This window comes from Octopus sinensis, linkage group LG26, assembly GCF_006345805.1.
Source record: "Octopus sinensis linkage group LG26, ASM634580v1, whole genome shotgun sequence".
Taxonomy (NCBI): Eukaryota; Metazoa; Mollusca; class Cephalopoda; order Octopoda; family Octopodidae; genus Octopus; species Octopus sinensis.
In genome coordinates, this window is record NC_043022.1 from 11,632,549 (window position 1) to 11,645,843 (window position 13,295).

The 13,295-nt window shown below is 38.2% G+C and overlaps 1 protein-coding gene across 4 annotated transcripts in view; it reads left to right on the forward strand.

Moving 5' to 3' along the window:
• Positions 1 to 723: 723 nt before the first annotated feature.
• Positions 724 to 13,295, forward strand: part of LOC118760862 — a 36,072-nt gene continuing 23,500 nt past the window's right edge. Inside the window, exon 1 of one of the 4 annotated variants that reach the window (XM_036513842.1) lies at positions 724 to 998. In XM_036513842.1, coding sequence (XP_036369735.1) covers positions 956 to 998 — 43 coding nt within the window. In that variant the 5' untranslated portion in view covers positions 724 to 955. The remainder of the gene's footprint in view (positions 999 to 13,295) is intronic. The other 3 variants (XM_036513841.1, XM_036513840.1, XM_036513839.1) reach the window with 3 other exon arrangements.

Consider the following 13,295-nt stretch of genomic DNA (forward strand, 5'->3'; position numbering starts at 1 on the left):
GGTCGATTAGCTCGACTAAAGGCGGTGCTCCAGCATGGCCACAGTCAAATGACTGAAACAAGTAAAAGAGCAAAAAGAGCAAAAGAGGTGCAAGCATGGCTGTGTGGTTAAGAAGCTTGGTTTGCAATCACATGGTTTCAGGTTCAATCCCACAGTAGAGCACATTGAGAAAGTATCTTCTCCTATGGCCGAATGCCAATCAATACCTTGTGAGTGAATTTGTTCAATGGAAACTATATGTAAAATCATCATGTATGAGTGTGTGTGCATGTATATCGGTGTGTTTGTATGTGTATGTGATATATGTGTGTGGGTGTATGTGTGTGTGCATGCATGTGTATGTAGTATAGCGTGTGCGTGGGGGTGTGTTTATGTGTATGTGGTATGTGTGTGTGTGTGTGTGTGTGTGTGTGTGTTGGATGTGTCTGCGTGTGTATGTCTGCATATCTGTGTGGAGGTGGAGGTGGGGGAATATGCGGTGGGGGGAAGAGTTTTTGTGTTTTTTCCCCTTACCAACACTTGATAACCAATGTTGGCTTGTTTACATCAAACTGTAACTTAGCAATTTGGCAAAAGAGACTGAAAGAATAAGTACTAGACGTTCAATAAAACAAAAATCAAGTCCTGGGTTAGATTTCATCAACTAAAAACCCTTCAAATCAGTGCCCCAGCTTGGCCTCAGTCAGATAACTGAAACAAGCAACAAAAAAAAAAGAGACTGATAAAACATAATATATCACTCTTACTCTATAACTTTATCTTCAGCTTTGTAATTATTATCCAATCATGATGATGATAATGACGACAGACTACTTATCAATATTCAAACCTATTTCAAGTTACCAGCAGGCTTAGAGGGGGGTGAGTACACTCAAATGAACAGTCAAGACTGTTGATAAGAAATAGACGTGATCCGAAGGTGAGAGGAACATAACATTTATGAGTTACAGCAACAATGGTTCCTGCATGGTCTGTTCTCATTACCTTTCTTCTAACAGGTAACTGTGTACTTTATTGTTTCTCTTCACAATTCAGTAATGTAATATATGCATATGTTCGTTAATTTCTCAATTACTCTCTTAAATATCTCTCTCTCTTAAATCAATGGATCCACATTTCTCTTCTATATAATTTCATTTCACTTTTTAAAATTTATTTTCATTGTAAACTAATAATAATAATAATAATAATAATAATAATAATAATAATAATAATAATAATAGTAATAATAATGATAATAATTCTTTCAATTCCAAGGGGATCGGAAAAGTCAATCATGTATTTGACTAGTATTTGACTGCTATGTAATTTATCGACCCCAAAAGGATGAAAGGCAAAGTTGACCTTGGTGGAATATGATTTATAATAATAATAATAAATAATAATAATGGTGATGATGACGGTTGCTCCTGTCGATTTTGATGTATGAGTTTTTGAAGGAAAGTATTTAAAGTTATAGAGAGTATTATTAAAGCTGCAAAAAACATCACAAAGATATCACAAAAAACTGCTATTCAGTCTCACATTCATTCTTGACCACAATGGCCCAGCAAACAGGAACATGAAAATCTGAGTTACAGTTTTTCGTGATATTTTTGTGATGCTTTTGCAGCTTTAATAATAAAGCATATTACTCTACCTCCAGTAGTCTAGTATTATTTTTTGCTCCCTTGTTTCACATTTATGTGCTTACTAGTAAATCTAATTGTCGCTTGGACATACACCAGCAATGACTTTTTCACTGGTAATGCCTTCCCTGTATATTGCAAAATTTTAATTCTTTTCCCAAATAAAATGTACTTCATATTTGAGACTCCATTGAAGCTATCAGATGTTATTCAAGCACTCAACTAAGTGTCCACTGCACCTTATAGCAGAAACAGGCTTGGGTGTACAGTCATAAGATTTTGGTGTCAATTCTTGAAGCAAGAGAAATATTGTCTCCTGGACATAATGGCCAATAAATAAACATTATATATATTTTTACAATATATACAATATTAACCTCACAAAGAAAGGTATTTCAACTCAAAGATTTACTTATTTATTTAGATATTATACAGGTATTATATACTCTTCCAGTTATGAAATATGATACCTTTGGTTCTGGGTTTCCAAGAACCAGTCAGTTGCTCATTGTAATTGTGAGTCAGTTGCTCATTGCTATTGTGAGAATAGTTTGGGGATGTTGAACATAAGACATGGAACGTGTTGTAAAAGATCATATTTTGTTTTTCTCACTAATGTTTTATATCAAATGTTGGTATAAATTTTCAAATGATACATACATACAAAAGCATACATGCATATATGTATGCATACATGCTTGCATACATCATAAACATATATTTATGTACACATGTACATATATACATTCATAATACATAAATACATATACATACATACATAATAAATACATATATTTTTTTTTTTTTCTTGCTCGTTTTACCCCTCTACGAGGTTATTTTATTTTAATTCTCTCGTAGGAAGGCCTAGCATGACCAGACGTGTCCTGTCTTGCCTTCGAAATACGCTATGTCTGCTAGCGACAGCTGATGAAGGGGATTCTTCCTTGTGCAGCATGTCCTGTACTTCGTTTTTCTGCTGTACCTAATTGTTTTTCCCGTTTTCGTTTTCGTCTTTCTAGACATCTTAAGTTATTGTGATTAATATAATGAAGCTTCACCTAAATTACTATGATTCTGTATTTGACCTTGTTGAGCTTCGTTAGGTTGTGAAGTACAGAGTTTTGATTAAAATCTACATGTACTCCTTGTTCTGCACTACTTGCTGCCTTTATACATTACTCAATAGTCTATTCACACCATCATAGTTAACTAATGACAAGAATATTTGGCATGTTTTATAAGCCGCTTTCACAAAAGCAAAAGTATTGTCGTGCATCAATATTTTGTATAACACAAAGTTTGCTACTTATTAATGTAATTGGTAAAGGTACAGTTTAACCCTTTGGCTACTATATTTCAGCAGAAATACATTGCTTTTGTTTCTAACAATTTTGAAAATAATGAAGAATTTACAAAGATAAACTTGTCGTTATTAAGCTGGTGTTTGGGACATGAATTAACAGGAAAATGTTTTAATTTAGATCACTTGAAGACAGAAAGTTTCTATCCTAGGAACAAGATTATCAGACGAATATCAAAAGGGTCAAACAATGCAACCCCGAAAATCTCTCAAACTCGATTTCTTGTCAAACTTCTATAGGATATATTGAGTCAAAATTGGCTGATAGTAATTTTGTGCTGTGGAAGCCAATGAAACCAATAGAAAATCATGGATTGCATTCTTTTCATTATCATTTTTGCTTAATGAAATATTTTAGGTGACCAAATTAGCAATGGTGGAAGATATTCTGAAAGTATTGTTGGTTGAATAAGAATAGGGTGGAGGAAGTCCAGAGAGCCATTGCCTCTGTTGGCAACAAAAGTACTCTCTCTCTCTCTCTCTCTCTCTCTCTCTCTCTCTCTCTCTCTCTAACTCTCTCTAACTCTCTCTCTCTCTTTCTCTCAGGGTGAAAGGAACATTGTATGCTGCTTGTGTACAAACAGATTTACTCCATGATAGTGCCTTGAATGTGTAAGGCATTTTAGACTCGAGAAGAATAAAACTAGTATACTTTGATGAATATGCAATATCAGTGTGCATGTATGACAAAGTGCAAATGTACAGAGAGAAAAGATGGGCATAAGAGGAATCAGATGCAGCTAGCAAGAGAGAAGACCACATTGGTTTGGACATGTGATGCATATGAATGAAGATAGCTGTATAAAGAAGTATTGATCACTGAAAGCAGATGGTGCCTGTGGAAGAGGGAGAGCCAGGAGGACATAGGATGAAGTTATAAGGACCAATCTCTAGATGTTGGGCATCACAAAGGAGATAACAATGGACTGAGATGTCTAGCAATATGAGATTCTTGAGAAGACCCACCCACCTCAGCAAAACTGAATTCTAGAAGTGCATTGTGTTCCACCCACATGTGACATTACATTTTTCACACATCCTACCCCAATAAACCAAACTATGTTTCCTCTTCTCCACTTCCTCAAATCTCCTCCTCTTCATGCACTATGCTTATCTCCTCGTCCCCACTCCTGTCCTCCTTGCTATGTCAACTGTATCATTGCTATCCTGTCATCCACCTTTCCTTATATCTCCAGGTCTCACCAGTCACTGCATTATCCTCGCTCACCCCACCATGCTTGGCATCCACAGGCACCCTAGGCAATCCTCTACTATCCCATTTATATTCACATTCACATACCTTGAGAGTAAGCCCTGCCACATCACCACCATTCCTCTGTCTCTCCCCCTCTCTCACTTCCCAGCTCTCTCTCTTCCTCTCTCCCCTATCTCTGACTGGGGATAACCATATATCTCCTCTACACCAAGACACCTGTTTCTGTCCCTCTGTCACACACTAACCTCTCACCACATGGCACAAAGCCACCTCCTTCAATATCACCTTCACCCCTCAAGGGATCTTAGTCTTACAAATTACTTGGTAAACTTGTCAATGATGATACCATGTAAAAACCACCCAGATGGCATTAGGAAGGGCATCCAGCTGTAAAAACCATGCTGAAATAGAGTGAAGCTCACGCAGTGCTCTGGATTACCAGCTCCTGTCAAATCATCCAACTAGCATGGAAAGCAGACATTGGATGATGATGATGATGGCATTGATGTATATACAGAAGAAATAAGGATAAACGCAAAGTTTATGTTATAGTTCCTATGTACATTTCACCACTGTGGTTGCTTGGAACCCAGCAATAAGTGTTCCAAATGCTTTTAGATACTCAGCCACAATAGATCATCATGGAACACATAATTGCAGTAAGTTACAGATGATTATGTCCTAATTTGGGTTAGAAAACAAGGCACTTTGTAAGTATTTTGGGAAGGAAAGGGGAAAAAAAACAACTGAATAAGAAGGAAATATATTAGATACAAGTGAAATGGGGAGAGTGAGAGAGAGAGATAATGAGGGGAGAAAAGGAAAAGAAAAGAATGAGAGAAAGACATAAAGAAAGAAAATAATTATGTGGACAGCCAAAGTAGAGGTAAATAAAATATAAGATATATAATACATGTAAAATATAGAAATATAAAATATGAATTAAAAAATTAAAAATTAAAGCAGCCTAATAACTTAGAATGGAATGAATATTGGTAAGTAAAATATTAATATATATATATATATATATTAAATAACTAAATAAATGGATAAATAAATAAATACAGTTAAGAGAGAGAGAAGATGAAGAGTGAGGAAGAGTGCAGGTGAAAGATAGGGGGAGAGGTGTGGAAAAGATAAATGGGAGTCAATAACATTTAGATTGTGAATGAATAGTCATTAATCCACATGTAATGATTTCATGCAGTTTCTGGCTACCAACTTCACCCACAAGGCATTGGTCAGCTTCCTAGAACTATAGTAGAAGATGATGTGAGACTGAGCCTGAAACCACATAGTTGCAAAGTGAGATTCTTACCCACACATCCATGCCTGAACCTATATATATATATATATAATAATAATAATAAATATTAGGAATGAATCCAAAATTACAGGGAAAAATTTGATACTGATTAGAAGATCGAAAATCCACCTGAAGATTGTCGGAGCAGACATGAAACATTTGTAGTGGCGGTTTATTTAATTTATATTAAAATTTTATGTATTGATTAAGTCTTTCCTTGTTTGGTTTTAAAATAGTGGTTTGTCTCGAATTATATTATATATATATATATATATATATATATATATATATGTGTGTGTGGTGTGTGTGTGTGTATTTATAAGTATATATATATATATATATATATATATATATATATATATATATATATGTATGTATGTATATGTATGTATGTATATATATGTATGTATGTATGTATGTATATATATGTATGTATGTATGTATGTGTGTATATATATATATATATATATATATATATATGTATATATATATATATGCATACATACATGTATAACTTCATACACTTACATAAAAGCCTTTCGCTTAATCTTCAGTTTATTGACAAAAGCCTCATTGCTTGCTGGTTTCTATTGGTACAAATTACTGGTTCACTGCATTTCTAAGGACTGGGAGTGACAAAGGAAATGCCACTGGTTTGTTTCCTTTCTTTCTCTCTCTCTTCAATATTTACTGTTTGCTGACGTACAATAAAACTTATATACATGCATTCATACATAAATACATACCTGCATATATACAAATATATAAATGCGTGAGTGGATGTGAGCGTGTGTGTGTGTGTGTGTGTCCTTTTACTCTTTTATTTGTTTCAGTCATTTGACTGCACCATGCTAGAGCATCACTCTAATTGAAGAAATTGACCCCAGGACTTATTCTTTGTAAACCAAGAAATTTTTCTATTGGACTCTTTTTGCCAAATTGCTAAGTTATGAGGATGCAAACACACCAACATCAGTTTTCAAGCACTGAGGGTGGGTACAAACACAGTCACACGAACAAAGGCTTCTTTCAGTTTCCGTCTACCAAATTCACTCACAATGTTTTTATCAGCCCAAGGCTGTAGTAGAAGACACTTGCCCAAGGTGCCACACAGTGGGACAAAACCCAGAACCATGTGGTTGGGAAGCAAGCTTCTTACCACACAGATACACCTGTGTATCTTTTATCTTTTGCTTCTTTCAGTCATTAGACTGTGGCCATGCTGGGGCACCACCTTCAAGATTTTTTAACCAAATGAATCAACCCCAGTACTCATTTTTTTTTTCCTTTTAAGCCTTGTACTTATTCTATCAGTCTTTTTTGCAAAACTTCTAAGTTACAGAGATATTAACACACCAACACTGGTTGTCAAGCTGTGGTAGTGAACACACACATAGGGTGGTTGGCGTTTGGAAAGGCATCCAGCCATAAAAACCATTCCAAAACACATGGAGCCTGAACAGCCCTTCAGCTGGTCACCACCTGTCAAATTGTCCAACCCATGCCAGTATGGAAAACAGATGTTAAATAATGATGATATATATATATATATATATATACGTATATACATATACGTGTATATATATATATATATATATATATATATATATATATATATATATATAGATATACGTATATATATATAGATATACGTATATATATATATATATAAACGTATATCTCTCTCTATATAAACGGCAGTTTGTCTGTGCGTGTTTCTGTGTGTCTGTTTTCTCGTACCCTCACCCTGACCACGGCTTTCAACCGATTCTGATGAAACTTGACACACACATAGCCCAATGTCATAATTCAAAACTAACGCAGCGAAAATTTTGAAAAGTTCCCCCAGTTCTGAAAAAAATCGATAAATTCGACATGGGGTCGAGAATAAAAAAAAACAAACCACAGACTGTCTAGGGGACGCAACTCAACCTTTTATTACTCTAAAAAAAAAATTTACCATCATTTTTTTTCCATTTTTTGGCTATTTTTTGGCTATAACTCTCTAAAAATGCTTTATAGTTATTTCCCTTACAAACCTGAGCAACGCCGGGCGATACTGCTAGTCTATATATATATCTCTTGTGAAAGGTAGGAGAGTCCAGTTTGCTGGACATTGTTGTAGAGCTGAAAAAGAAGTAATTTCTACTCTTCTCCTCTGGAAGCCATCTACTCGCAATACCAGAGGGTGCACACTCTCCTACCCTGATGTAATCTCCAGGGATACAGGCATCCAGCAACAGGACCTCCGTAATGCTATGATGGACCGTGAAGTCTGGCGTAACATAATAAATTCCATTGTCTCGACCACGGTCGAACAATGATGATGATATATATATATATATATATATATATATATATATATGATATTTCTATATGGGAGAGGCTTCTTTCAGTTTCCATCAACCAAATCCACTTACAATGCTTTGGTCAGCCTGAAGCTATATTAGAAGACAGTTGCTCAAGGTGCCATGCAGTAGGACTGAACCCAGGGCTAGGACACAACAACAAAATACAAACACTGAGACGTTGTTGTTGTTGCTACTGCTGTTTTTACCTTCAGGTCTTCCGAGGTTGAGCAGCCCCATGATTAAAAGCAGTCTTCCAAGCATGACCATTCCATCTTATTTTCAGACTTATATTTAGAACTACATTATCCAATGTGTTCTTGTTTAAAATGGTAGAATGTAATTTTGCGAGAGATTTGTTATTTTTAGAACATTAAACAATCAACTATAGGTTTCTCTGCCTCTCATTGGCTCACAAGCCGGAGATTGTCACCAAACTGTCATTCTTCTCAATCTGGGGGAACTAGATAACATATTTGGACATTAACCTTTCAGCTTGACAGATAACAAAAATATGTGTACCAACTCACTGCAAACAAGACCGTTCATTATTGAAAGCCAAACTTTTGATTTGGTTGCTAAGTTGCAGATAAGTAATTTGCTTACAGCATACATCAATGTGTGTGTGTGTGTGTGTGCATATGTGTGAGACTTATTTGTTAGGGTGTTGCACTCATGATTGCAAGATTGTGAGTTCAATTCCTACACTGGCAGTGTGTTGTGTTCTTGAGTAAAACACTTCATTTCACAATGCTCCAGTTTGCAAGGCTGTAGCTGGGTAACCCTACAATGGTCTGTCGTTCCATTAAGGGAAATGCTGGCCTGCCTGCCCACTTAGCCAGTAGGGTGGCATCATTTGAAAACTAAAACCATGTGAGGAAGCACTTTGTCACCAGCAGTGTAACCCCACAGCCCATAGTCTGATTAATACAGTGATTCATTGATATATGTGTGTGTATGATAATTTACCTTGAGATAAATTATACTATTTATAGACAGATAATTTATCTTAAAATAAATTATCAGTCTGTAGAAAGCATCTGGTAATGTTTAGATTTTGCTTTTGTTTACAAAGTTTATATTGACCATAGACTTGCTCACAAATATTCATGACATTACACTATTGTATGGTAATTAACTGGCAGTTTTGTTGTCATACATTTTTGTTGTCTTCAGTATTTTTAACAAATGCATGCATAACTACTTGATAATTATTATCACTTTCTCCCTCACATTCTCTCTCATTTTAATTTCTCTCTTTCTCCCTCACATTCTCTCTCATTTTAATTTCTCTCTTTCTCCCTCACATTCTCTCTCATTTTAATTTCTCTCTTTCTCTCGAACATATATTTTGCTCTAACTACTCCGCCACCACCAATAAAATCTACCATGTATTATATATGACTGCGCACAAATATATCAAATGTATTATATATATATATCATCATCATCATCATCGTTTAGCGTCCGTTTTCCATGCTAGCATGGGTTGGACGGTTCTACTGGGGTCTGTGAAGCCAGAAGGCTTCATCAGGCCCAGTCAAATCTGGCAGTGTTTCTACGGCTGGATGCCCTTCCTAACGCCAACCACTCCGTGAGTGTAGTGGGTGCTTTTTACGTGCCACCCGCACAGGTGCCAGACAGAGCTGGCAAACGGCCACGAACGGATGGTGCTTTTTATGTGCCACCGGCACGAGGGCCAGGCGAGGCTGGCAACGGACACGAAACGGGGCGGTGCTGGCAACGGTCGCGAAACGGAAGGTTCTCTTACATGCCACCGGCACTGGTAACACATCTGCAATTTCCATTGATCGATTTCCATTCTGATCTTCACTTGCCTCAACGGGTCTTCACAAGTAGAGTTTCGACATGCCACCGGCACTGGTAACACATCTGCAATTTCCATTGATCGATTTCCATTCTGATCCTCACTTGCCTCAACAGGTCTTCACAAGTAGAGTTTTGTCCCCCAAGAAGGGAAGGTATGCATACGTAGGCTGGCTCCGTCCCAAGTAGAAGGCCACGGGTTATGGACTCACTTGTCCTGCCGGGTCTTCTCGCGCACAGCACACTTCCAGAGGACTCGGTCTCTAGTCATTTCCTCAGTGAGACCTAAAGTTCGAAGGTCATGCTTCACCACCTCGTCCCAGGTTTTCCTGGGTCTGCCTCTTCCACAGGTTCCCTCAACCGCTAGGGTGTGGCACTTTTTCACACAACTTTCTTCATCCATTCTCGCCACATGACCATACCAGCGCAAACGTCTCGCTTGCACACCACAACTGATGCTTCTTAGGTCCAGCTTTTCTCTCAAGGTACTTACACTCTGTCGATTATGAACACTGACATTACACATCCATCGGAGCATACTGGCTTCATTTCTTGCGAGCTTACGCATATCCTCAGCAGTCACGGCCCATGTTTCACTGCCATGTAGCATGGCTGTTCGTACACACGCATCATACAGTCTGCCTTTCACTCTGTGCGAGAGGCCTTTTGTCACCAGCAGAGGTAAGAGCTCTCTGAACTTTGCCCAAGCTATTCTTACTCTACAGTTACACTTTCAGCACACCCCCCCCGCTGCTGACTTGGTCACCTAGGTAACGGAAACTATCAACTATTTCTAGTTTTTCTCCCTGGAAAGTGACGGAAGTTGGTCTCAGAGCATTTTCAGTGTTTATTGTTCCTGAGCATCTGCCACATACAAAAACCATCTTCCTAGTTAGCCTTCCTTTGATATTGCTGCACCTCTTATGTGTCCATAGCTTACACTTGGTGCACCTTATAGAGTTTCTACCTACACCTTTTCTACAGATCGAGCAGGGCCATCTACCTGAAGGCATTTGTGATTTGTCTACCTTCCTACTGATTACGACTTTGGTTTTAGCTAGATTGACTCTGAGGCCCTTCGATTCTAATCCTTGTTTCCACACCTGAAACTTCTCCTCCAGTTCTGATAGCGACTCAGCAATTAGAGCAAGGTCATCAGCATAGAGGAGCTCCCAAGGGCATCCTGTCTTGAATTCCTCCATTATTGCCTGGAGGACTATGATAAATAGGAGGGGGCTGAGTACTGAGCCTTGGTGGACCCTTACCTCTACCCAGAATTCTTCACTGTACTCGTTTCCAACCCTCACCCTACTAGCAGCGTCCCTATACATGGCCCGCACAGCTCTCACTAACCATTCATCTATCCCTAGTTTCCTCATTGCCCACCAGATAAGGGATCGGGGGACCCTGTCGAAGGCTTTCTCCATGTCAACAAAAGCCAGGTACAGGGGCTTATCTTTGGCTAGATATTTCTCCTGCAGCTGCCTTACTAGGAATATAGCATCAGTAGTACTTTTCCCTGACACAAGCCCAAACTGCATCTCATCTAAACTAACTCTCTCTCTAATTAGTTGGGCTATGACCCTCTCCGTAACCTTCATCACCTGATCCAACAGCTTGATACCTCTGTAGTTATTTGTATCTAGGGCATCACCTTTACCTTTGTAGCAGTTGACTATTATGCTGCTACACCAGTCATTGGGTATGACTCCTTTGTGTATCACCTGATTAACTATACGGGTGACTAGGCTATAGCCGACACTACCAGACATTTTGAGCATCTCTGCAGTGATTCCTGATGGGCCTGGGGCTTTTCCTGTCTTCATGCTTCTAATTGCCTTAGCTACCACGGAACTATCAACTCGGATAGCTGGTCCCTCTGTTGGGTCAACATTCGGCAGACTCTCTTTATCCCATTCATTTTCTTTATTCAGCAACCTTTCATACTGGCATCTCCAAACCTCTCTCTTTGCATCCTCATTTAGTGCAAGTGAACCATCTTCCATGCGAACACACTTCTCTCCTACCACATCACTATTCTCTCTCACACACTATCTTGCAATGCGAAACACCTCCAGTCTTTGGTCCTCACGGCGCAGAACATTGGCAAATTTTTTCTTATCTGCTTCCCCTCTGGCTAAATAAACCTGTCTCCTAGCTTCTCTTTTGGCAGTCTGATACAATTCCCTGCTACCCCCATTTTTCCAGACCTTCCAAGCCTGTCTCTTTTCTCTAATAGCCCTGTCTACAATATTGTTCCACCACCACGTTATTCTAGGTCGAGAGGGGACTTTGCACCAGCCACAGATCTGGTCAGTGGCTCTCAGCAGGTTGTCCCTTAGAAACGTCCAGCTGTCTTCTACCCCCTGTGATGCTCTATCCCCTTCTACTTCGTCAGAGGCTTCAAGTAATATGTCTCTAAATCTCTGTCCATTTGCAGGATCTTTAAGCTTCCAGATCCTTCTTCTCCATATTGGTCGTCTTCTGGTTGTCCTCCTAGTCCTGATCCTAAAGTCACTAACTACCAGTCTATGTTGTGGGGTATATATATATATATATATATAAATTCATAAATGAGGGTGAAAAAAATGATGGTATTATTAAATTAATATCTAATTTTTCACCCTCATTTATGAATTTATAAATTTAATGATGCTGCAGTAAATATTATATGCAGTATTCGTTTCCACTAAGTCTTACCATGCTTTTGGCGGGGAATCTGAATCACAACTATGTATGCAATCGATTAAACCGCATGGGTATTTGACGCTCGTGAGGGTCTAATAAATTGTATCGAAAACAAACTGCCGCTGATGATTTATAGATAAATATGTGAGTAAAATTGCATATTATATTAATAACGAAACAATTGTTCGGCATTAATCTATTTTTTCGTTGTATTTCACTTTCCTTACGTTGAATGTAATGTTATTTCTTATTGGAAACAACTTTGGTGGCTATACCAGAAAAAGGTGCTATTTTTAGCACTAGAGTTAACCACTTAGCAGTAACTCTCTTATATTTATTATATATATATATATATATATATATATATATATATATATAATAAACCTTTACATAAATAAATAACGTGAAATACATGAAGGGACAGACATAAAAGACAAACGGGTCATTCAAAGCCTTCGTTCTTCAGTCAGAAACTGATTCCTCATCGCAGATTTCGGCTGTTTAATTCTGAGATCCGCTCTGAATCAGCCAGCCACAGAAGGAAAGAATGCAACGCAACAGAGACGAACATGAAACAAAAAAAACTTTTTTGGAGACAGTAACGGTTAAAAACATGGATGACACAGGCGCCCTACGGCTTTGAGACAAAAGGAGACACAAAAACAATATCAGCAAGCGTGGAAAAATAATTACCTTTTCGGTGATGAGACACATGTTGAACAAGCGGCCGATGGCAACAGAATGGCTGAGGCAGCAAGTCTCAAGAGGGTAAGAGAGAGAGGGGACCAAGGAGGGTGGAAGGCGAGGACAGAAGCAGTGACCAAGAGAGAGAGGGAGAGAAGGAATCAGAGAAGAAGCAGTGATCAAGAGAGAGAGGGAGAGAAGGAATCAGAGAGGCTGGGAGAAAAAAGCGCCAAAACAA